General features: G+C 40.2%; 1 protein-coding gene across 49 annotated transcripts in view; it reads right to left on the bottom strand.

The window, feature by feature from the left end:
* rims2a (regulating synaptic membrane exocytosis 2a) overlaps window positions 1-26,965 on the bottom strand; it is a 235,951-nt gene that overhangs the window by 35,110 nt on the left and 173,876 nt on the right. For 25 of the 49 annotated variants that reach the window (XM_070550878.1, XM_070550871.1, XM_070550876.1 and 22 more), the window contains 4 exons: window positions 21,092-21,124; window positions 12,569-12,669; window positions 757-923; window positions 94-321 (listed from right to left, as the gene is read on the bottom strand). The exons of 10 other annotated variants lie outside the window; for them this stretch is intronic. In XM_070550878.1, coding sequence (XP_070406979.1) covers window positions 94-321; window positions 757-923; window positions 12,569-12,669; window positions 21,092-21,124 — 529 coding nt within the window. The remainder of the gene's footprint in view (window positions 1-93; window positions 322-756; window positions 924-12,568; window positions 12,670-21,091; window positions 21,125-26,965) is intronic. 14 more of the 49 variants (XM_070550890.1, XM_070550886.1, XM_070550889.1 and 11 more) reach the window with 3 other exon arrangements.

The raw sequence follows: 26,965 nt of genomic DNA on the forward strand, positions 1-26,965 counted from the left end.
AAAACAAACAGGGTCGCTGCTATGAGCTGCAGGTTCTAACTTAAGTTAGTAATTTTTCTTTCTAGGAGTTAGGGGTTGTGGCACATAGTTTACCTGAGGTTAGTCTCTGAGATACTCCTTTGGTGCAAGTCCTCTTCTTCCTCCACCAAATCCTCCTGATGCTGCTCAACTCTGTCTACCTGTCCCCTTGACTCCTTGTTTCCTCCCTGCAATCCCCCCTCCTTTCTACTCTCTCTCCTTCTCTCTCCCATCTCCTCCTCCTCCTGCACCTCGCCTAACTGCTCATCCCCCTCCCGTGAATGGCCTCTCGATTGCAACTGGCTGAAGATGGAGACAGAAGTAAAGAGAACACATGCAAAGCAGAAAGAAAACCAAAGCATGAACAACACCAACAAGTGAATAAAACAAGACAAATATAGAGACATCGCAGCCAAAGCAGAGATGTAAAATAACAGAAATCATAGATATAAACTTACAGCAACGCATCATGCAAATGAAACTTCTTATTTTGCTTTAGGCAACACAAAAATAATGCAACGTGTTTTACTTTGCAGCGTCAGAAACTGCCAAAACAGCTCGAGTGAAGTGAGTTCAGTCATTTGCAGCATGCATCCTTCTGCTCAGGTCATACCAGGTGAAAACAATTTCGGAAATGAAAACTAGATGTAGTGATGTCAGACGTTGAAGTGAACCTCTTCCTGATAACAACTTGGCGATCATATAACAGTAAGAAACCAATGTGGATCATCAACTTACCGGATCTTGCGATTTCCCACAGGTCTTTCTGACTGGACAGACATGTAGCTTGTGCTGCTGAACCGAGAGGCACTGCTGGTTCTTGATACAGCAGACACGTCGCTTACATCGCTGTCCGACGACTTCGCTGACAGGTTGTCTGAGCCCCGTGGGTCTCTTCCTGAACGCTGCAGAGGGGACAAAAAAAGAACTACTGTTATTTATTCTAAGTTACTTTATTCAGAGATAGAAACAACTTAAAGAACCCTTTTAACACTGTTCAGGTCAGCCTGTCACAACCTGTAATTTGTGGTAAATTAAAGGGTGGTGAACTGCAAAAGCAATCAAATAGCCAAATCAAAGACTGTGCATTAGAGAAGACATAGAAAATCATCGCACTTTGGCATTGATGATATGCCTTGATTATGGAGTGCTAATGGACCATATTTGGTGGAAAAGCATCATGAAGCAGAAGCTCCACATTATTAAAGTTATTAAACAAAACAGTGTTTCCCATACATAGGCTCAGCTGCGCCACGCCTGAAATTCTAGTGCCTCATAGCAGTGAAATGGTCGGTGAATGTAGTGTGTAATGTAGAGGATCGCTCCAATCTTGTGTGAAGCAGCAACGGCTGTTCTGTGTGTTCTGTCTACACCTCAGGTCGGACAAGCTACGCCTGGTTAGCGTTTAGTGTAGTTTGATAATCATGGTGGAGCCTCAGACAAAATAAAGGAAACATTTATTATTTGGAGCTAACAAAAGAAAAAGTACCGGGGTATGTCTGACCACAATAGGAGTCAAGCAAGAGTCAACATCAGGAGTTTTCTGAACCACAAGAGCTCAGAAACAAAGGATTCAAATTGAATGTAGGCCTAACAATCATCCTAGTGTTCTTGTAAACACAAATTTAATATGTTTTGTTTTGACTTTCCCTGGTTTGCAATCATTTCTAAATGTGTTTGTCAGGCAGCAGTGATCGTGTCCTGTTTCATCATACACTCATCCTAAGATCCACATAAGCTCTTTTCCCAGGAAAATGTTCCATCACTGATGCTTTCCCGTTTCTAAATGATGTTACTGTATCCTCAAACACCATTGAATCCTCAGCGCGCCGCGTGAACTCAGCTCGCGGCCGTGGTCCTGTCATGTCATGTAACATGCCTGTCTGTGATCACGCAGCGCTCTGAATCTGCGTTTGGGTTTGCTGACACTCTGCAGCCTTTACCTGTGGTCACATGATTTACCAGGAACTCTGTTAGTCAGAGGTAAAGTGGCTAGCCAACATGCTATAGCGCTAGAGTATGCATCCATTGCATGATTCTACATGTTTTGGATCGTGAATACATCTGATTTGTTTGATTTAGTGATGAACCGCTTCTGCAGAAACTAACAAAGGCTGAGGAAACATTTCAGCTAGTTCAAGGTGTTTAAAAAAGATACAGGAGGAGAAGAGTGTAAGTTTTGGTCTCACAATAGAGAATTAATAATGGACTCTAGAGCGTACTAAAAGCAAGCCACAACTGCATCGTTTTCTTTTAATTAGTATTGACAGCAGTGTTTATTTATTTATTTACTTTTCACCATGGGTTTTATCCTCCTACTTCTGTTGCTAATCCAGCAGAAATAAATAGTAAATATTGTGAAGACCATGGCCAGCTCCTTCAGTGGCAGACTGAGACATTCAAGATGTAAAACAGAATGTTACCATAGGTCACTCTTCCCCTCTGCAGTAAAGCTTACTGCCCACTGCAAGCATCAACAGGGCGAAATAGCAGCAGGACGTCACTACTTCAAATAGAATCCATTATAGTCTATGGGGTGATTCAAACCAGCAGCGACGCGGCTATTTTCAGGCGCATCCCGAAAGCGGCACACTGCTAAAGATGGGATCGGGTTCTATTTTTGCTGCAAGTCGCTTCTGGGATGCGACAATTTCCACAGCTGACATAAGGCTAGTCAGGAAATCACATACAATTTCAGTGTAAAATCCCCAGTGATTTTCAAAATAAAAGTCTTTGCAGCAATGTAAATTCATATCTATGTAGATTATGTAAAAACAAGTGACTTAGCAGCTTATTTACTCTCAGCGTCTTAAAACATAAGAACTAATATATATATATATATATATATATATATATATATATATATATATATATATATATATATATATATATACATATAAATATATATATATATATATATATATATTTTTTTTTTTTTTTACTTTCCTTGTTCATTTAAATGATAAATGACACGTACTTGTATAGCGGCTCTCAGAGTTAGGACTCCAAAGCGCTTTACACTACAGTGTATCATTCATCCATTCACACACTGGTGATGATGAACTACGATGTAGCCACAGCCGCCCTGGGGCGCAGGTGACAGACGCGAGTCTGCCGAGCACAAGCGCCACCGGTCCCTCCGACCACCACCAGCAGGCAACGTGGGTTAAGTGTCTTGCCCAAGAACACAACAGCAGAATTCTCTGTCCCTAGCCGGGATCTAACCTGCAACCTAGGGCTGGGCGATATGACGATTTTAGACCGTTTTACGATCTACACATCTGACGGTCTGTCATTTTTGAGAGACCTTTTCATCACGATTCACAGCTCTGCTGTTGAATTTCTGCCTCTGAATGAATATGGAACTTACCTCAGGCGAATGACACGCCTTTGTTTGACCCTTAACCAATCAGAGTGAGTCATAGTAATATATTAGTGCCCCGCTTGTTTTCACCTGTGTGTGAACAAACATGGCTTCGGCCGCGGCTGAGAGCGACAACGAGGTTTTCGTTCCGAAGAGGAACGCAGGGTTTCCTTAGCGCGCGGCGCTAACAACTTAAGTGACGTGACATGTCTCGGAGAAAGCGTAAAAACACGTTGGACGCTTCTTCTGAAGCAGGAAAATAACACTTCTTCTTAAGCAGAGCACGACGTCGCCTCGGCTCGTTCACCCTCTGCCGAGCCGGTGTCGGTACCGGACTGAGCTCGGTCACTGGGTCGTTGGAGCTGCGCCGTGACTGCCTGATGGAAAACCAGCGGGTTTCATCAGACTCGTAGTTTCTTGTTTTTGCTGGGACCCCTGTATTTTACCGCTCCCTCCTGCAGTCTTCCCCTAATAAAATTTAAAATGATTCTGTAAACTCCGTGTATCAATAGAAACAATCTCTGCCTCTGCCAGCTGCAGTAAATGTAGTTTCCAAATAGTAAGAGGTGCATTCATCTGTGTATCTCCTTTGATCCGCATTAGTGATATTCTCAGCACCAGGACAGTGAAGCAAAGAAAGATTCCTGAGTTTGTTAGTAATTTTATTTATTAGGTGCATCTAACCTGTTCTATTTTTCTCTGAAATGAGATCAAATCAGTGCTTCTATGGGTTGTCTCCAATCTGCACTGGAAATTTTTAATTTATTTAGAGACTTGTTGCAGAAAATATTCAGAATGCGCAGTTTTTTGCTACCACAAGCGATCTCTGGTCCAGCCGCACATCAGAGCCGTATTTGAGCTTAACTATCCACTACATGAGCAACTGGGAGCTACATAGTATTTTGAATAAGTTAATGTTTGCACAATACGTTTGCAATTGACATGTTTGCACTTTAAATATGTTTACGATTTTAATTTATGTTAAGTTACTTGAAAAACGAGAAAAACTGATTTTTGTAATTGTTTCTCTCAGGGCTTTTATCATCTCTGGTGTGAGTTTAAAATATAAGTGTGTTAGCACTGTGCTGATTATCCCTAATATGAATAAATGTTTATTTATTCAATGTTTCTCTTCTTTAATACGCAATTGAAGTTATGCTATTCATGGATAAAAAAGCGTGATAAAATCGAAATCGTGATAAAATATTGGAAAAATCGTGATATTCTATTTTTGCCATATCGCCCAGCCCTACTGCAACCTTCCGATTCCTAGACAACCCGCTCAACCTGTTGAGCTACTGCTGCCCCATTTAACCAGTGTGAGTCCATGTGAGGTGAGCAAAGTGACCCGTCCTTCACAGCAGAGCGGAACAGTTTACTCGCGACTTTTGCTGTGGGCCAGTACACACCGGTAGAATCTCAGCCACAGAGCAGCTTCTCTGCCAGGCTTCTCGCTGGACTCACGAGATCACTAAATCTGTTGAGTTTATGCCATCCGCCATTAAACCAAAAAGAAAGAAATCACATTTGATATCAATGTTTGATGTCATATATGAAGTTGTTCCTCTCCACTGCCAGAATTAATGCCATGAAAAACACACCGCTTTACTTCTGGAACAGTACTGTGAGTAAATAAATCGTTTGTATTGACGTCATCTGCATAGATATGAAATCTAATTACTGCAACAGTCTTTTACTTTAAAAATTACTGGGGGGTTTGCACAAAAACTGTGTGTGATTTCCTATCTGGCCCAGTGTTAACTGTGGAAATTGTCGTGTCCCAGAAGCGGCTCATGACAAAAATAGAACCCTGTTCTGTTTTAAGCGGCAGGGCGTACCGCTTCTGGGACGGGCCCCACGTCGCGGCGGGTTTGAATCACCCCATAGCCTCTAATGGACTCTAATTGGGAGCAGTGATATTCTGCTGCTGTTCCACACTGCTGATGCTTCCAGTGTGAAGTAGAGGTAAATCAACTAAAATGCTGCTTGGAAATGACCAAATTCAAAGATCTTTAGAGACACAAAATATTTTGCTGAAAATAATTAATTAATAAAACTACAAAGTCAAAAGATTGAATCTTTGGCTGGCTAAATAAATCACTGCCGACACCACCGAGATTCAAACCCACATCAGCACATGGCAGAAAATAGTTGGCAAGCAGACACTTTCAGCACTAAACTACCACAGCCAGTAAAGCAACCAACTCTCCTAAGGCACTCTTGTAGGCATATTTTACCAGAGCAGGCTTTATTTCCTGGTTTAAATTCAAGTTGACAAAAATAACTTCTGTTTAAGATAAATTACATCTCAATAGCCAACAATAATATTTTATCATATACTGTGCCTGCCTTTCTTCTGAAAGGTTTAAAATAGCATGATATGGAACCGAAAAGGCTCATCAGATGATAAGCAAAACATCTTCAAGAAAATAATGAAGGTGCATTCTTTGGTTTCTTTGGTAGGGAAACTTTATCAGAAATAATCACTTTAGTAAAATAATTAGAACTTTGTATCTGTAGCATGCTGTTCTTCTCAACAAAAGATCCATGAAAAGGAAAATGGAAGATGAGCAGAAATGACAAGCCTGACAGACGTTTTTCAGAACCTTTTTAACATGCTGCTTGTGTTTTAATGACGCCGTTTTGTGGTGAAAGTGTCTGAGTGTTACTGAAAGTTTTGTAATTCACTGCATGTTAAAAGCAATTGGTCACCAGTCTGGTTTTATAATAATAGACAATTGTTTTGTCAATGAGATGCCATTGGAAGGCTAATGTTCAACATGCAAGGATAGCTTTACAACTCAGTCTGCTTTTTATAGCCTTGTAAAAACACACGACTTCTCTGCATGCAATAGTTCTCATAACACTGACAAAAAAGGAAAACAGACAGAGCCTTTTTCTCCTGAACAACTTGGCTCAGCCTGCAGAGAGGAAGCAGGTACAGGACCTCTACATCAGGATGGTAAACACTTGATTAAGGAAACACTCAGCATTCCTTTAATTTATGTGACAACAAAAATACATTTTAAATACATTAGTCTATTGATAAAATAAATTCTACAATAGCTGCATGCATAAATTGCATATGATATATAATGTTACAATGATGATTATGCAAATCTATTTATAGTACTATTACTCCATCCATCCATCCATCCATCGATCGATCGATCTATCTATCTATCTATCTATCTATCTATCTATCTATCTATCTATCTATCTATCTATCTATCTATCTATCTATCTATCCATCTATCTATCTATCTATCTATCTATCTATCTATCTATCTATCTATCTATCTATCTATCTATCTATCTATCTATCTATCTATCTATCTATCTATCTATCATCTATCGATCGGTCGGTCTGTCTGTCTGTCTGTCTGTCTGTCTGTCTGTCTATCTATCTATCTATCTATCTATCTATCTATCTATCTATCTATCTATCTATCTATCTATCTATCTATCTATCTATCTATCTATATCTATCTATCTATCATCTGTGTGTCTGTCTGTCTGTCTGCACCACAGCTGGTGCAAATGCTCTGATTGGACTCAGTGATTTTTGATCTTTGCAAAACTGGACCACATCCATTCGGCATTCGGTGTAAATAAGGCTTCACACCTTCTCTTGGAAGCAGAGTGTTGTGCAGTTTAGGGTAAAAACTATATCGCAGTATATGTTGAAGCACGAATACAGACGCTTCTGCTTTTGCTCCCTTATCTTTTTTCCCAAGGCTCTTTGTCCTGTCTGCCTACAGAGTGCTTCTCTGCATTTCTTATGGAAATCCCTATTTTTCAGAAATGGATTTAATTAATTGGTCATTCAACGTGATTGACAAGATTTTTTTCTACATTGAGAACAGAGGAGGGGGCTCCCACTTGCCCACAAGAGACACACGCAGCGGGATATGCGCTCGATTCCTGGAAGGTGTGGAGGATCGTTTGTCTCTCTCAGCTGTCCATTGAGGATGTCGAAGATGTGTGGATATTTGGCCTGATGATCACTGGATTTCTTCTGATTGGAGTGGGAGGATATCTGGTTTTCTGGAAATTTGGGAAGACCGGAGAGATTGGAGGGCGACCCGCACCCACGGGAAGCACCGTCCGGGGGGAGACCTCACAGACTGGGATGTTACTCGAGGTGAATCGTAAGCTGGACAATGTCTTAGCTGCGTTATCGGTGTTAGTGCGCAAAATGGATGTCATCTCGGAGAGGGTCACCGGACGGTGTGGAGATGTTTAAAACCTAAATTGGCTTCACTGAAGGACTTGAATGACCAGTTACAGACTGAAGGCAGAGAGGAAAATTATCTCTGCCTGACCCAAACAAAGTCTTGTTATTCAAATCTGACGCCAAGGCAGCCTTGAGCTGCTAACAACAACCCCCACGAAGGAAGGAATGCAGACAGATGCTGTGAAAACCCGTCCTACCCCCCCACCCCCCACCCCCCCACACACCCCCTCGCCTTCAGATTGTGGACATCTGACTAGCGAGGTCATCTGCAGGAACTGCAATGTGCTCTGCGCTCCTCCAAGATCTTCCTCCCTCCTGTGGATACAGCCGGCTTAGTGCCACACAGGGCTGCTCCCGCTGGGGCATCAGGATCCGGCATCCTCCCCTTCCATTGAAGCCAGCTCACCACCAGGTACTGGTCAGTTGACATTGCCGCTGTCGGTACAAGATCTGCTCGGGTGCAAGATCAGCTCGGGGTCCTTCGACTGCCGATGACGTCAAAGTACGGCAAACCCACTCGGACAAAATACACTACACATCTATACTGTTGGAAAAAAAATTTGCAGTTTCGTTATTAAAATAATGTTTATGAAGACGTAAGTTTGTGTTTATAATGGTATTTGTAAAATAAAACACTATATTGTATTCATAATGTTGAACTCCTCTTTGAGCACATCCCTTGAAGGATCATAGGTATTAGCAACACCTGTGAAATTGTATTTGCAGGAAAGAAGTCTGTCCCGTTTATTGAAGTATTTTGTGTTTAGTTTTTGACGTCTTGTCCATGCGTAGTTCAGTTACGCTGATAGCTGCTAGCCAAAACTCTGGAGTTAAAAGTTTTCTGGCTTTATTAAAATACCTGTCTGTACTTATTTGATTGATGGTAGTTTTACTTTCTATTAGACTCCAAATGTAATCATTTGGCACGTTTCTAATTCATAATTTGTAAGAATGTAATCGGTGATATTAGCATTAGCATTCCTATGGGTTTTTCCACGTATATTAGCATTGCGCTAACCACTCGCTGCCAAATTGCAGCCTTTGCGATTAGAAAATCTCCTTTTGTCACATCGCAATTTAACTGCACATGCAGTTAATCGTTCAGCGCTAATATACATGCAGCTCTATGCTAAAAGTGTATTTTCAAAGAGGTAATGATGGATTTCTTTGTAAAAATTGTCCATCTTTCCAACAGAAAGATTTGCCTGGACCAACGTAAAGTGATAACAACGTAACGTGATTACGTAATTCCGTAAGGTTCATGTTCAGCCAATCAACTACTTTGGCAGTCGACGGACCCCGAGCCAATCTTGCACCTGAGCAGATCTTGTACCGACACCGCCTCTCTCTTCACCCAAGTGTCCAAGACATGCAGCCGCAGATTAGATGAGATGACAACAAAGTTGATCATCGCCGATGTGTCCCACCTCCAAACCTGGTTCATGAGGGGGACCCAGGCACACAATTGTGTCTTTTTTTCAAAAGATTACACGATTGCCACGGACTTCCATTTTTCTTGGACATAATTAGCTTTTATTTGCAACTGAAGTTGTGCTTATTAAATTATTTTAACAAGTCACTCCTAAAGGTGTTTGTCCCCTAAATTCCCTATGCAGTCTCTAGTGATCTGACCTCCAGCTCTGGTGGCGACTTTGGTGGCGACTTTTTCTTGACCGGGCAGTGTATAGTCTGCCATGCACGCCTTATTAAGGCAGACACTCATACTACTAGGTCACTGAGCTGCTCCATAGCAGAAGAAAATAGTATTTTGTGATCCAAAAGGTTAATATAAAGACAACTGGACTATAATTCCTTAGCACGAGAATGTTGCATCCAGGAGAATGGTCGGAATAGGCCTACAAAATGCCTCATATTGATTATACAACCATTGAAGAAACAAGAAAGCAGCCTCTCAATGCGTCACGCACAGGTGCAAACAAATTCACCAGCTGTATCCTAGAAGAGTCTCAGCTGTGCCGGATTAGCTTCTCTATCAGCACATGTAGGCTGTTGCTTATTTACACCCTCCCTGGGGCACACCGAAGCAACACTGGTGCCACAGCCCCCTCCAACCACCACCAGAAGGCAAGGCGGGTTAACTGTCTTACTCAAGGGCACAACAGCAGCATCCTCTGGTGAGAGCTGGGATTGAACCTACAACCTTTCTATTATAGAGTAACCCGCTCTACCTAGGGGCAATGGTGGCACAGGAGTTAAGTGCTCACCCCGTAATCGGAAGGCTGCAAGTTCAAGCCCCACTCAGATTGTCGCTGTCGTTGTGTCCTTGGGCAAGACACCTTACCTGCTGGTGGTGTTTGGAGGGACCGGTGGCACCTGTGTATGGCAGACTCGCCATGCACTCTGTCAGTGTGCCCCAGGGCAGCTATGTCTAGAATGTTGTTCATCACCACCAGGGTGTGAAAAGGTGAATGACTGATTGTGTTGTAAAGCGCCTTGGGTGGTTCCCAAGGTTCTAAAAGGTGCTAATTAATTAATTATATATTAAATACAGACCATTTACCTCCTGAGCTACTGCTGCCCCACAGAACATAATCAGAGATATAGAGCAGCCTTGGACCAGAATTACCTCAAAGCTGTAAGGAAGTCCTTTTCTATAGCCTCACCAAAGTCCTCCCATGCCCAGGTTTTTTATTTATTTATTTATTTATTTATTTATTTATTTATTTTACCCTGTCCTGTCCAGCTGTGAAGCAATCAGAATTAATGTCTGAATACTGAAGACAAGCCTTGCAGTTTTATTATCACAGGTGGTGTGTTAAAGCTTCTGGTCATAATGCCACTCCTGATACAAAACTTTATTAGAAATATTTTCGGTTGTTTAAAATACCAACGAACACAGAGACAGAAGTGTAAGAGAAAGGGGGAGAGAGAAGGAAGAGGCCAGGGGGTCACAAAAATAAACAATAAATAATGAGAAAGAATCTGCTTCTAGACCTGCAGAAAGAGAGAGAGAGAGAGAGAGAGAGAGAGAGAGAGAGAGAGAGAGAGAGAGAGAGAGAGAGAGAGAGAGAGAGAGAGAGAGAGAGAAAAGGGACACACAAAAATACAAAACCAAAATATCACAGCACCAACAACATGAGGATGTATAAAAGTGAAAATGTTGGCTGAGAAACACAAAGTGCATTTAGTGCAAGCCACAGCCACCACACAGGTGATGTGCTGAAAATGCCCAAGTCCATCCTTGTGACAGCGCCATGTGAGCCCCTGTGTGTGTGTACACACACTTGCATATGTAAGGTTTCTCCATAGGAGTGTCCAATAGTGAGTGTAAGGGGCCATTTCACCAGCCTCCCCCGATACATGTTAAATGTTCGGCTGGAAGTGGAAGTTGAAACTCTTTTTAACAGGAGAGGAAAGTCGGCCAGAAACTCCTAACAGAACCTTTTAGGCCTGCTAGGTCTGTCCAGCATCCTTCCTCTACTCGAAGCCAACTCACCATCCACTATTGGTCAGTTGACAACTCTGCCCCTCTGTTAACTTGAGTGTCCAAAACATTTAATTAAATTTAGTTTATGAAGCAGTTGCCTCAAGGCACTTAACAAAGTTAACATTCCAAAAAAGTTCAGTTCATTATGCCAATTAGTGATGTGTCGTTTGCTAATGAAATGGCTCTTACAGTTGGCTTTCTGAAGTGACCAATCAGAGAAGGAGCCGAGGGTGTAAACACAGAGCAGCAGGAGGAGGAGGGTGAGAAAGGGGGGAAAGGTGTGGACATCAGTTAAAGCAGGAAATGCAGCCAGATTTGGACATATTTTACCAATACTGACACTTCAAAGGAAGAGTGTGGAATACGCAAAGCAAAAATTCTGTTTCAAGCAGCCTCTAAGAATTTTAAATGTGTGATTTTCTTAGCTTTTCTAAGTTGTTTACCTATAAATAGTTAAGTTTATAAATATTTTACATGCAGACTTTAGTTTTGTTATTTTAAATTTGTTTTGTTGCACTCAATTTCGTGTTGGATAGTTAGAAACTATTTAAAGGGATACTATGAAACTTCTTCACATTTTAAAATCATTTTCTAGAGCCAGTATGTGCTAAAATGACCCTTTACATCAGGGTTGGGGAACCCTGGTCCATCGAGGGCCGCTATCCAGCATATTTTAGTTTCAGCCCTGCATCATCACACCTGATTTCAATCAGCAGGCGATTAACAGGCTTTAGCAGAGCTTGATGAGCTGCAGATCAGGTGAATCAACCACTGTATCAGAAGTGTTGAAGCAAAGTCATGCAGGATACCGGCCCTCGAGGACCAGGGTTCCCCACCCCTGCTTTACATGATTAATGGAAAGTCACTGAGACCCCACCACCCTCTGTAGCCAGGATATCACACTTGCAACTTCAGAGTGGTGGGCCGCTGTTTAGCTGACATATCTGGCACTGCAGTCTGCTTCCAGCACATTTCCTGCATATTTTAGATCATGAACACATCTGATACGTTTGATTTAGTGATGAATCCCTTCTGTAGACACTAGTGACGACTGGGGAGACATTTCACACTGCCTAGTCTACTTTGAAATAATAAAAAATTGATTTAATGTGAGTTTGTAGATTGGTCAATAATTGCACTCACATTTTACATAATTTTCTGGTGATAAATTAATTTAAAATATTTTGTGAGAAGCCACTTGAGAGCAGCAGGAGGAGGAGGGTAAGAAAGACCTGCAGAAAGAGAGATATATATGTATATATATATATATATATATATATATATATATATATATATATATATATATATATATATATATATATATATATATATGTATCGATACATATATGTATAGGAATAAGAACCACAAGTGAAAGTTTTTTTGAAAGGGGGGGAGGGGGGGGGGGTCATTCTATTTACTTTTTTTATATTCTACTTATTTTACTTTTTGTTATTGTTCATTTCTCTTTTCTTCTCTTTCCTTTTGTGAAGGTGCTATTACCTTGTGGTGATCCTGCTCCAGTCTGGAGTCAGAGCCTGCTCCCTGCTTGTACTTGTTCATCTTTAGTTTCATCTGCTTGGTCTTCTCCTCCATGTCCATACCTGAGCACAGAGACACATTCTGGTCAAACGGACGCTCACACTGGGAGAGGAGACTGATAGAGGAGCATAATGTTATGACAAAGGACACAGTTCTGCTGAGCTATGAAACATAAGCCAAGGCAAAGACAGATCTAATGAGAAAAAGCTGAATGGCAGGCTAAAAAGAAGAAAACATACAGACTTGTAAAGGTTGTGCTGCAGAAAATATCTACTTCTTCAGATCCCAGATTTTATGAAATCTATTAAAATGCCATTGGTTTATTTTACTGGTAGAAACACATTCTGTAGGATACTCATGTGATTTATGTATACTATATGTTATTCCCACAGCAAATATATTTTCTTGAATAACGGTTATGTTTATCAATATTAACTATCTAAAAACATTTTATTTTACTACCCTATAAATTCATTTTTTTCTCTCTCGAGTTTTAATGTTTACAATCAAATGCCTGTAATCAAACTAATCACACGGTTTATGCAACTATTACTACTTCCTGCAAACAATCAGCAAGTCACTACAGATGTGTGCAGCAAGCTTCATTCTAGAATTTCAACTAGTTCTCTGTGAAAATATTCCTAAATCTCCATCAAATCTGTCTCCCTGCAACAAATCTTCCATTCACAAACCTTGGCCATTGGTTGGTAGCACTGTATCACATGAAGGTAATGATTAAGTGAATGCACACAAACAGGTGCCATGCAAAGATTTACCTGAACACACACACACGCACACAGAAAACACAAGGCAGCACAAACAAATCACTGCATCAGCCGAAGTTCATTGTCTGTATCTTCATATTAAACATACAAAAGTAGATGGAGAATGTTACTACCCTCAAAAACATGTTTCAACAACTTTATCAGTAGTCAAATATCTAACAAATGTTTGTTTTCTGTCTTGAAACCCGCACAATGCTCCAATGAGTTTAAAATATTGGCTTTTACAGTTTGATCGTGACAGACTGGAATTAACAGATATTTCAGAACTCTAATACTTAATACGATAAATATAGCCAGGTGGATGATGGTATAAAAATTAGGGGTGGGACTTTAACGCGTTAATTATGATTAATTAATTAGAACAATATGACGCGGTAAAAATATTCACGCATTTAATCACAACTTGCATTTTAAGCAAGGCGGAACCTTTGTCATTGCATGATTTCCTTGTAGACCGAAAATCACTGACGCACACAACAATGCACTGTGCTCTGTTAATGGCTGCTAAAACAGAATAATTAGAATAAATTGCCATGCTTGGACTGATGCAGTATTTGGGGAACACATCAGCCTCTTCTCTTAACTTGTAAAAAAAAAAAACTTCCAGAAAACTGCGGAGTCCATGTCGCGGACATTTTTCAGAGATCATCTCTGCTGCTGCTGCCCGGTGGGACCAGAAACTTTACAAAAGTCGAGGTAAGCTATATTTTATAAGGGATGGACAACACACCGGCATCAATATCGGTATCGGCCGATGTTAGTCATTTTTTAACATATCTGTAGCGGTCCGATAATTAAAACCGGGCCGATATTAACAACCGATATTTTTTTCCATTTGTTTAACTGTTTCAGAGGGTGAGGGGGGTGATGAGAATTTGTTTAGTCATGTGACAGCGATTGTAATCATAGAAGTGTAAATGTATGTGATTTGTGTACAGAAAAACATATATTCAGCTTTAATAATTTTCATTCTAAACAAAATCTGCTTATTTTAGAAGCATTAATGTCAGTACATCGGTATCGGAAAATATTGGTTATCGGTTAAAAGTTAGTACATTGACGTCCTAGATCATATTTGTGCCTGTTCTACTGTCATTTGTAAAGAATTTTTATTTACATATTTGTTTTTATTACATTACGAGTAATAGAAATGCTAATAAAAACACCCAATCATACAAACAAGTGAAACTGGAAAAATTTGAATCTGGTGCAAAGTCCATTTATTTCAGTAATTCAACTGACACATTTTAAAGGCTCAGGACCCTTTGCAGGTGTTTTCTATTTGCAATTATACACTTTTGTTGATTTGGGTCTTGTTTCATATCACAAAGTGACATTTGAATAATTAAATGCATTTTTTTAGAAATGAAAATGCTTTTGCTTACAATAATAATAAACATGTCTAATGTTTGAGTCTCTGTCTCATTATTTTGCATTCAAAAATTGCTTTGAGGGCACATTTTCTGAATGATTAAAATGCAGTTATTAAAGATTAATTAATTACAAAGTCTCTAATTAATTAAATTAATTTATTTTTATCGAGTCTCACCCCTAAAAATATATATATACTCACGTTATGAAGAGATACAATTGTTGTTTCTTTCTTAGATATATAGACGAAAGTCATTATGTTGGCATAACATGACATGCTAGTATAATAAATGCAAAGTGAAGTCTGAATTCAGTAATTAAGGGAGAATGGCGACATTTTAGTGATGTGTGACTGGTAATGTCACAACAACAGCAAAACCTCTAAAAGAAAACAAAAACAAACAGGCCTCCAGCTTTTATACAAGTGGCTGCTTCACTTTATTTTTTGCTTTACTTAAAAGAAATATTCCAGAAAGCAAAACCATTTTAAAAATATATGATTCACTTGCTAATTCAGCAGACATTTTGTGTATACTTCTGAAAATTTTTGAACTGGTATCCAATCGGGCTGGGACTGTTGGCAAACGGTTAGAAAGACTAAAGTCCAAAAAAATAAAAATAAAATTAGTTTTGGAATAATTCTGAAATAAAATTTCCATTGTTGTCCTCTATCAGAACTTGTGTATGACTTTTCAGAACTCTGTAAAAGTGATTGTCTCATCATGCACTGTGATATAATGTAAGCAATACGTCTTTTATTTATTTATTTATTTATTTGCTAAGCTCGCCCCCTGCTCCATGCAATAGGAAACTGAGCGCCGACCAAAACTATCCAATAGTGTTAGACTACCGCATACATGCTTCAAATTTAAGGAGTACCTCAGCTGATGCAGAGTTGATTAACTTTTCACCGACATGTATGTCTCTAAAATATAAATATATGACAGAGAAAATATTTGTGTGATATGCTTGTCAGCCACTAGGTGGTACCATCGTATAAGAGAAATATTCCAGAAAGAGACTTTAAGATGTACGACATTTCCTCAGAATTTTTACAACTGGCTTGTTGCATATGATGAAATGGTGAAAAATAAATAAATAAAAAATGCAACATTTGTGCTAATTTGCAGGACATAATTTACTCTTAAAGCCACATTGTGTAATATTTTTACTTGTTTGCTGTCAAGTTCTGTGTATCATATTCACAAATGTGTCCTTTTTCATTAATAATTCTCACCAAAGTCTATTTCCCCCTTCCCATGGGCTCACCACTCGTGGGAGGGGCCAAAGGGGTTGGGTGCGCTGTGTGTCGGGTGGTAGCTGAAGGCAGGGACCTTGGTGGTCTGATCCTCAGCTACAAAAGCTAGCTCTGGATTAGAATGTCAACTCTCTGCGGAGAAAGTCCCGGAGTTGGTGTGGGAGGTTGAGAGGTTCCGGCTAGATAAAGTTGAACTCATCTCAACGCATGGCTCTGGAACCAGTTTACTCTGGAGTTGCTCCCAATGAGGGGCGCTGAGCAGGGGTGGTTGTCCCCCATCTTGGTGCCTGTAAGTTGGGGTTTACCCCAGTGAACGAGAGGGTAGCCTCCCTCTAAGGGAGCAGCAGTAGCTCAAGAGGTTGAACGGGTTGTTCAGTAATCGGAAGGCTGCAGGTTATATAGGCTGTTAGGTCCTTCTATGACTGGTGTCAGAGCTTGGTCCGCATTGGAGGCAGTACGTTGAACTTGTTCTAGTGAGAGTTGGGCTCTGCCAAGGCTGCCCTTGATCACCAATTCTGTTCATAACTTCTATGGACAAGATTTCTAGGTGCAGCCAAGGTGTTGAGGGGATCTATTTTGGTGGCCTAAGGATTGAGTCTCTGCTTGTTGCAGATGATGTGGTCCTGTTGGCTTCATCAGAAAGTGATCTCCAGCTTTTGCTGGAGCGGTTTGCAGCCGAGTGTGAAGCGGCTGGGATGAGAATCAGCTCCTCTAAATCTGAGAACATGGTCTTCAATTGGAATAGGGTAAAATGCCTTCTCCATGTCAGAGACGAGGTCCTGCCTCAAGTGCAGGATTTTAGGTATCTCTGGGTCTTGTTCACGAGTGGGAAAAATAAAGGGTGAGATCGACAGGCGTCTGCAGTGATGCAGGAATTGTATTGATCTGTTGTGGTGAAGAGAGAGCTGAGCCAGAAGGCAAAGCTCTTGGTTTACCAGTCCATCTACGTTCCAACTTTGTTCCAAGCTTTGGGTAGTGACAGAAAGAAAAAGACTGCAGATACAAGTGGCCGAAATGAGTTTTCTCCGCAGGGTGACTGGGCTCTCCCTTAGAGATAGGGTGAGAAGCACGATCATCTGGGAAGGGCTCAGAGTACACCCGCTGCTCCTTCATGTTGAGAGAAGCTAGTCGAGGTTGCTCGGGCATCTCTCGGCTGGGCAGAGCACGCCTTGGGATTTCTCTGGAGGAGCTGGCCCAAGTAGCTAGGCAGAAGGAAGGCCTGACAAAGACCAGGATGCGGGAGCACATTACACCAGTGTTAGAATGATTGCATTGGCTTGTCATATGTTTCAGGATCTATTTTAATGGTCTTTAAATTGTTTTTAAGTGTCCAAATGGTCTTGGGCACTCTTACCTTGCAGAATAGCTTTTACCATATAAACCCTCGTTGCCTCTACTCACGGAGATACATTTTTCCATGCATTATGGCTCTCACCTCTGGGACAGACTGCCAAAGGACCTCAGGGCAACAGAGAACGTTTATCTTTTTAGCTTATTTATTGGGGTTTTATTACTTGATTTGTATATTTAATTGATTACATTTGATCACTGTTTTATTTTACATAGATATTATTTTAATATTGATTATATTTTAATGAATAATTTATTTACTTACTTTTACTATTATTTTAGCTCCTGTTATTTTATATTTTGTCTTATTTTAATCTTTCTTCCAGTGTTTCTGTCATGGGGGCCCTCTGCCTTGGGGGCAGTGGTCGACTGTTGCTGCCTGGGTGCTCTCCGGATAGTCCTTGGGTGGAGGGTGGGCATAGGCCCCACCTGCACCCTTTTCGTCCTGGGTTGGTACCTCGGCTGCTGCTCTTGGCCCGCTGCTGCCAGGGCAGATGGCTCCTCTGATGGTGTTTCCTTGCTTTATCATATCTGGCTCATCTGAACTTAGCCATATATAATTTTCTTTAGTGTGTGTGTATTATGGTAGTTTGGGGGGGGGGGGGGGGGGACAATGCTTTTAAATTGGCAGGGAAGGGATGGGACTAAGGGTTATGTAGGGTCATTGTAATCTGTAAAGCACTGTAAATAAAGTTTGATTGATTTTTTTAACTGTAGAGGTGTGCACACACCCGCGGGGGACAGGGTGACAAGTAACATGACAAACGCAGTCAGTGTTGCCAACTGCCCTCGATATGAAAGTAGCTGAAGTTGTCAGATGACGTCATGCGCTAATTTGCATACTGATTATATCACCAAGCCATGCCGGCATTCATTTCCCCTTCAACATCTAAAATGAAAAAACATATATACATGATCTTTTAACTGAAGATTTTTAAAACATGATAGTCTTTCTGAGGATTAAAAGGGAGGAAAATAAAACCTATTTTATTAGTTAAAATGAATAATTAGTATGATTAAAATGGCTCCAATTGCTTTATGAGTAAAATAAATTCGAAAAGTATCAATAAAGTGATAATAAGACAGATTTGGTGAGGTGATCCCATAGGCATCGGTACCATTATGTCAGAAGGGGACATGTTCCCTCCACCTTTTTAAATGATGCATTTGGTCCCCCACCCCATATTTAGTCCGCCTCTTTCGATCATTCTCAAAGAAATCCATTCCACTTGACCCATTAGAAATTACTCAGTCTGCTGTAATCCATTCCATGTTTTCCTGGTTGTTCTGCTCTGGTGCACACACATGGACAAAGTAAAAAAATAAATAAATAAAAATGACCAAATCAACGTGAAAATTTAGTGCAGGCTTGTCGAAGCTGGATAAATTCTTATCCCACAATCAGTTGTTTCCATGTCTGATCCCTCCACAGAAAGTAGGTTCAAAAGTCCCGCAGGATTGGTTTTAGTGGCGTTAGCTGGCTAGTTAGTGTTATTCATCAGCTAGGCTCTCTAGCTGTTTAAAGTGGTAGTCAAGGCATGGGTGGAGATTTGTTCCACCCACACTTCCTGTTAGGAAAACGCATCTGAAAGAGGCATTGCCTGGCAAACCGAGACAGCGGCACTGAGGCAGTGATGGACAGTATCCCCCTTAACCCCCCGCGTGTGCTGTCGGAGTTTTTCAGTCAAAAAAACGAGTCATTAACGAGCGCATGCACACAAGCACACACTCACAGTAGCCTTACCGCTCAGGACAAAAGCAGACACAGATTCTGCAGCATTCTGGAGGATTTTAACCACAATCATTAGATGAAAAGGGGAGGAGGACATTTTTTTCAAGGAGGCATGCGGCTCAGAGTGCCAACGTGTCAAATCGGCAATTGAGTGGTTGAGCCAGGTGGAGGTGCGGCTGCCTCACCTGGAGACCAGTGCAGTGCAGCCACGTAGTAATTTGCTGACAGCTCAGCCATCAGCCACAGCTGATTGTCAATAAATGTGGAACAGAGTTTTTAACCTGAAGATCAAGATAAAATTATGGTTTTGGGCTGAAATATTAAACTTAAAGTAAGTTCCTCTAAACTGCCACACTAATGATTACACATGTGTACAGCACCATCTATACAGGTTATCAGCAAAAAAATGTTCATTTAGGTGTTACTTGCTCTTTAAACATTTAGTAGGCAGACAAGTTATGTGTTTCTAATCAAATCTGTTGTTCTTAGTAAAAATTAATGTTCCAGATAAATATAATAGCCTAACTGAATTCTGACTAGGAGAAATTAAACACCTATCATTCTATAACATTGTTATGAATACAACGTCTAATTTCAATTAGATACAATGAAAAAAACTTCCAGCTATCTGTAATTTTATTTTAATATCTGAACGTATTTAAACTGGAACTATTTTCATTTCAGATAGACAGAACTTTAGTCTTGTGCTGCAAACCCAAAACACAAGAATGGGAAATGTGACATAATTTGTCCAATATCTGGTGTTCTTTGTGGATCATCATGGATATCTGGAATATAAAAATTTACTTAGAACAATAGATTCATAGATATCTGGATATCCAGTCTGCTTAATAAATGTTGCTTAGCCTTTTTATTTTTTATTTTTAGGATTTGAGTATGTCTCAATTCAGTGCAGTTGTTGGATATCCTTACATAAAACTTCTACTACTAACAAAATACATGTTATCTGCATTTTGAATTAGTCTAGTAATATTACTATTTGTACTTGGATAAACTGTTTGTAAAATAGAGAAACAACAAAGAGGCGTGGTTGTTAATTAAATGTTAAAATGGTTCATTAAATTCAAATTTAGTCCATAGCCGCATGCTGGTATTCTTATAATCAACAAAAATAAAATAAATACACAATCAACATTTTATTGGAAATTTCTATTTTATAGTTTTAGTATTTTCTGCTTTAATCAGCTGGAGGTTTGTGGTGAATAAATAGTTTTTGAGTTAAGGTTTTACTGCTGTATGTTCTACATGCAGACAGTTGAAAGCTGGTGTTTGGTGTTTTCACATTGCCTTTTTGATGCATGTGGGCTACTTTTCCTGCATTACCCACTCTGAACTGTGTGGCGCTTAGGAGTCAAATATTTTTACACATTGGGGCTTTAAAATGTCTGAATTATTTCATAATTTGTTCACAGTTTAACCATGATAATTCAGATACAGTTTTAAGAGAGCATTTGTCCTTCTGCACATTTTTTACAAGTTTCAGTGACACAACAGCAAGCTCCTATATTGAGTCATTTGCAAACACACAATTTCCACCAACAGTTCCAGTCCAGCAAGACTCTGGCTTTAGGAAGACCAGATGTTACCTGAACCCTGCTATTTTTTTTAGATTTTACTTTGTGGAACAAATTTGGGATTATGGTGCAGTTTGGATTATTGGGACAGTGTCCATTTTTTATATCGTACTGTATTTTGTGTCACTCTGATCTAAATCAACCACAATAGCAAGAGCATGATCATGCTTCTTTGAATGTCACGCCCACACAGTTTGTCCACAGCAAAAAAAAAAAAAAGAAAAAAAAAAGTTATAGACAGGAGAACAAAAAATGGCCAGGGAACCGAGCCAGGCAAAGCGGGAGCAGAAAAGGCCACTGAGATGGGGGGGGGGGGGGGGGGACTGGGAAGACATACAGAGAGAGGGAAGGAAGAAAAGGATAGGAGGCAGAGTCAGAAAAGGAAGGACAGACCTGAGTTCGTCCAACTTGGTGAGTCCATGTCTTCTGGGTTTAAATCACAAAATGGACAAACAGAGACAGAGGAGAGGAACATGGATGTGAGAGGATACACAAGGGGAATGCGAGGGGGGGCACCGATCAGAAGAAAGAGGATCATTGAATATGTAAGGTTTGGAGGATTAGTGTGAAGATGAAGTTGATGAGGATTGGGAGGGAGGGGGGAAACAACACAACAACAAAACGACACAACAAAGATAAAACAACAAACACAGAAGACACAACAAAATCATAGTGTTCACCAAAAACACACATATCTGCTTTGGGTCAGAGGAGGAGGGAGCGAGGAGCTAAGAGTAAAGTTATTAGATACTGGAGAGGGCGAGAAGTTGGAAAGGTGAAGTTCTTTGCTGTCAAGGAAAAAGAGCTGAAACAGTAAAACATGTTAACGGGTCGAACCGGACTGAAACTGGACATCTGGCTGAAGGCAGTGGGAGAGAACAGGACGTAAAAGGAGAAGTGGATGTCACTTCTGCATGGAGCGACCATTAGGAGACAGCCTGGAAAATAACATGGAAGAAACGAGAAGAAAACAGCACAAACAGAGCAGCAAGCACACAAAAAGAAAGCTGGCTGTATCCGTGTCTCACACAAACAACAAATTAAAAAACTGAAGCAGGTGAAAATACAGATGTCACCTCGTAGCAAAGTAGAGCGAGAGCTGCTAATAAAATAGGCACATCCACAGGCAGACACATGCAGGGTATTTTAGAAAGAACGTCAGCTTCAGAAATGTCCCCTCCCTTTTAAATATTCATGTTGTTTGTTTGCTCCTCCACCAGCTCAGCCAGACAACACCTAGCAATGTCTAGACTCTTTACCAACATAAATAAACTCAGCTTTCAGTTCATGATGTGCTGACCCAAAGCAAAGCAATCACTCCTAGACCTTTCTGCTCTCCAACCCTCCTGCTGCATCTAAAAGCTGCACTCCAGTCATTTCATTTTTGTACCACCTTCAGCAACATTTGCATTTAGATAAAAAAAGTTCATTAATAAGCATTTCTAATGAAGTGTCACATGGATGAAAGGACTATTAGAGGCTTTCATCTCTCAGTAACAGCAAGCATCACATTAGGGAGTCAAACGATCATCATGAAGACAGCTCATTTTATGTCTTTTACTTCAGCTGCAAGCAGGTCATCAAGGAACGGGACATGTAAAGATATGAGAGAGCAACATGATTACATCTCTGTGAGAGTTCAATAATTAAAGATTCCCTTGATAAAAAGTCTGTTTCTCATTCTTTTCTCACTTCCTTTATCATACAGAACATATGGAGTCCGACAGTCAGAGCCGGATTAAATAAATGGACTACACTAGGCAGCCTGCATTTTTAGCCCCCCCCCCCCCCCCCCCCCCCCCCCCCCCCATCGATGTTATTTAATGAATTGAAATCTGAAACTTACCAAAGTTACTTATAAAAGTTCATTCACATTTTACATAGCCTAGTTTTTGGTTACAAATTGGTTGTTTGTATGCCAAAATAAGTCATGTGTTGCATGTTAAACATTCTATCAGACATTTTTTTGATATTAATAATTTATACGTCATTACACAGCTGTATTAAATGCTAATAAATTATCCTCATCTTATCCATTGGGAGTGCCATTGTCAAGGCGGTACCAGTGAATAACCACTAGGTGTCATTAAACTATGTAAACAGAGCAAATATGTGTCTCTTATTTGCTCTGTTTACATTTAATCACTACATTTAATTACAATGATTTTCTGCTAAATACAATAGCTTACAACATTTATAAATGTTGACAAATCACATGATGGTGGAAAGCCATCCAAGAATAAATAGATTAATTTGAATGGACTGAAGCATGTTTTAAAGGCACAAAAACAAACTATAAACACGCAGCTTAAATTATTACAGTTAAAATTTAATACAATCTATAATCTTAAAAAAAGTATTTCAATAAAATGAAAACGTTATCTTAAGTTTTGATCTTGCTTTATGCTCATTCAGGCTGTTGCCTTTGCTGAATCAGAAATTCTGTGTCAATTTTCTGAGTGTGAACGTATTGTTTTGCTATTTGAATATTAATAAAAATATTTGAAAAATAATTCATAAAACCAGCAACACTTACCAAGGAAACCATTTAGCATTATCTACTCCGGGATAATCTTCAGCCTTCCAGCATCACATGGCCTCAGTCACAGCAGAAACACGTCTAAAGAAATGTTCCTTGGTTAAGCTTCGGTTTATGTCTCCAGATTTCCTCTGTGATGCCGAAGAATATCCAACATTTTGAGAGGGATGGTTTAGTGCAAAGTACTCACGCATCGTGTCATCAGTTTGGTACCAATTTGCAGGATCAGATGGGTAGCTAGTTGTTAATACCCTTTCTGGGTCTAGAGGCTGCTGTAAGACTATATTGGGCTCACTTCTGGCTGGCTGCTGTTCTTCCAGTTTGTCTTTCTGTGACGGCGTTGATGTTGACGGCGTTGGCGCTACAGCATCTTCTGCCACATTTCCCGTCGCATCTTCCACCACGTCTTCGGGCCATGTCTCCTCCGGGTCTTGCTCGGGCCCGGCCTCTGGCTCTGCTGACTCGAGCAGGTTCACAGCTGTCGGACGGCTGCCCGAGCAGCCCCACAGAAACTTCTGTAAAGCCCCCCCCCCCCCCCCCCCCCCCCCCGTCTCTTCTTTTGTTCCTCTTCATAAAAAAAAATATATTTTTTTACGTTTTGCCACACCCGAAAGCATCGTGAAAGTTAGCGTAATCAAAAACACCTGCTAGCTTTGTTGTGTCCCGCTCTGACTCTGACCGCTTCTCTGACGTCCTTAATTGGGTGGCGCCTTAATGTGACGCAGCCAATGTAACGGTCTATGGTTAAGATAAACATTGTCACTATTTTTAGTTAATTAATAAATATTGAAATAAATTGTAGATAGGAGTCCTATCTACAAATTCTATCATAGGACATTTGTACATTTAATTTTTAATTTATTTTTAATTTTGTTCCTCTGTCTGGGCCCCATCCAGCCAATCGGGCCCTAGGCACGTGCCTACTTTGCCTTTGCGTTAATCCGGCTCTGCCGACAGTAATAAGTGTTCCTGTGAAACACTGAACAGCATGCAGTTATTTGCTTTCAAAAATGGATCAAATCTAATCAGTTGTGCCTCAAGGACTTTTCTGTCAATCGATGAGCCAGTTACTGCTGCTCTCACTAGACATGAGAGTGCAGTTGTTGTGAAGGTGGTTTAAATGCAGCTCTACTGCACAGTAAGTAAAGGTGCACAGACTTTACTGTGATGAGCTGATGCTGAAACCACCATTAGCAACGAGATTCTGAAGACATTCCAAGTAAGCATCAAAACTAAACTCCACAGAAGCATTTATCTTAAGGAAAGGGAAGACCCACTTTCTTGGAAGCACGGACAAAAGAAAACACAATACTTCTAGCACCAGTCACACCATGTTCACAATACTTTGTTCATGCTCATCTGTGTACAAAACACACTAAAACCCTACAAACATACTTGTCCAGTACACCTAATTCAGACACTGTGAAAGGTATTAAAAGCCTTCTAAGCTGACCAAGTTCTAGTTTTAAATAGGAGCATCACCAGAAACATCATCCCCAAGCAGCACTGCAAAATCTCAACACACAGGAAGAGAGAAGCCCAAGAAGATTGCCATCCAGAGGCTGACCAGGAAACTGCATGCTTTTTTTAAATAATAGACATGTGCAGTAAGATCTACAGAGTTCTCAACTCGGTTTAATTTAATGTTTAAAAAACATTCAGCAGAAGCAGATTATTCAGTTTATACTTTGGGTGGACTGTAACCGGAATATTTACACAACATGTCAAGAATAAAGTCTTCATGAAGTCTTTGGAGAGGAAAATGCCGTTATGAGTACATGAACAGTACACAAGTATAACAACATCTTGATAGATGCTGCTCTCCAAATCTTTGTTTCTTCTTGTCTTTTACTTGTTGTTACTAAAATACATTTGAATCAGAAATTCCTTGAATAATAATAAGTAAACCAAAATGTATTTTCAGTTTATAAATATACACTTTTTGGTTTAGTTCAGTTTTAGGCCTTTCATGAAGGTCAGGAGAGCCAAAGAAATCAGTTTAAAAACACTGAAATCATTAAGTATGCTATTTAACCAGTTCAAAAGTGAGCTAAGCTAATTCCTAATCATTCAGAATATGTATATATATATATATATATATATATATATATATATATATATATATATATATATATATATATATATATATACAGTTGTGGTCAGAAGTTTACATACACTTGTAAAAAATATAATATAATGGCTCTACTGAGTGTCCCGTTATTTCTAAAACTCTGATTTTTCTCTGATAGAGTGATTGGAACAGATACTTCTTTGTCACAAAAAACATTCATGAAGTTCGGTTCTTTAATGTCTTTATTATGGGTTAACAGAGAAAAGTGATCACATTTGCTGGGTCACAAATATACATACAGCAACATGAACTAGCAATTTAGGTGACTTAGAAACGTGTCAGTGAACTGAGCTTCATAGCATGGCCTCTTAACTTCTTGTGAGTGATTATGAGTGACTACAGCTGGTGACTTCTCTTAGGCCAGGTAAATAGGGCTCATCGGATTCAAACACCCACAAACGCTACAATGGGAAGGTCAAAGGAGCTCAGCATGGATCTGAAAAAGCAAATTATTGACTTGAACAAGTCAGGAAAGTCACTTGGGGCCATTTCAAAGCAGCTGCAGGTCCCAAGAGCAACAGTGCAAACAATTGTTTGTAAGTATAAGGTGCATGGCACTGTTTCATCACTGCCAAGATCAGGAAGAAAATGCAAGCTATCACCTGCTGCTGAGAGAAAATTGGTCAGGAGGGTAAAGAGTGAACCAAGAATCACCAAAAAGCAGATCTGCCAAGAATTAGAAGCTGCTGGAACACAGGTGTCATTGTCCACAGTCAAACATGTTGTGCATCTCCATGGACTGAGAGGCTGCCGTGCAAGAAGGAAGCCCTTGTTCCAAAAGCGGGACCTTAAGGCTTAACTGAAGTTTGCTGCTGATCACATGGACAAAGGTAAGACCTTCTGGAGGAAAGTTCTGTGGTCAGACGAAACAAAAATCGAGCTTTTTGGCCACAATGCCCAGCAATATGTTTGGAGGAGAAAAGGTGAGGCCTTTAACCCCAACAACACCATGCCTACAGTCAAGCATGGTGGTGGGAATATTATGCTGTGGGGCTGTTTTGCTGCCAATGGAACTGGTGCTTTACAGAGAGTAAATGGGATAATGAAGAAGGAGGATTACCTTCACATTCTTCAACATAACCTCAAATCATCAGCACGAAGGTTGGGTCTTGGGCGCAGTTGGGTGTTCCAACAGGACAATGACCCCAAACACACATCAAAAGTGGTAAAGGAATGGCTAAATCAGGCTAGAATAAGGGTTTTAGAATGGCCTTCCCAAAGTCCTGACTTAAACCCCATTGAAAACATGTGGACAGTGCTGAAGAAACAAGTCCATGTCAGAAAGCCATCTAATTTAACTGAACTTCACCAATTCTGTCAAGAGGAGTGGTCAAAGATTCAACCAGAAGCTTGCCAGAAGCTTGTGGATGGCTACCAAAAGCGCCTAATTGAAGTGAAAATGGCTAAGGGACATGTAACCAAATATTAGCACTGCTGTATATATATTTGTGACCCAGCAAATGTGATCACTTTTCTCTGTTAACCCATAATAAAGACATTAAAGAACCAAACTTCATGAATGTTTTTGTGACAAAGAAGTATCTGTTCCAATCACTCTATCAGAGAAAAATCAGAGTTTTAGAAATAACGGGACACT

The sequence above is a fragment of the Nothobranchius furzeri genome, chromosome 5, assembly GCF_043380555.1.
Source record: "Nothobranchius furzeri strain GRZ-AD chromosome 5, NfurGRZ-RIMD1, whole genome shotgun sequence".
Classification (NCBI taxonomy): Eukaryota; Metazoa; Chordata; class Actinopteri; order Cyprinodontiformes; family Nothobranchiidae; genus Nothobranchius; species Nothobranchius furzeri.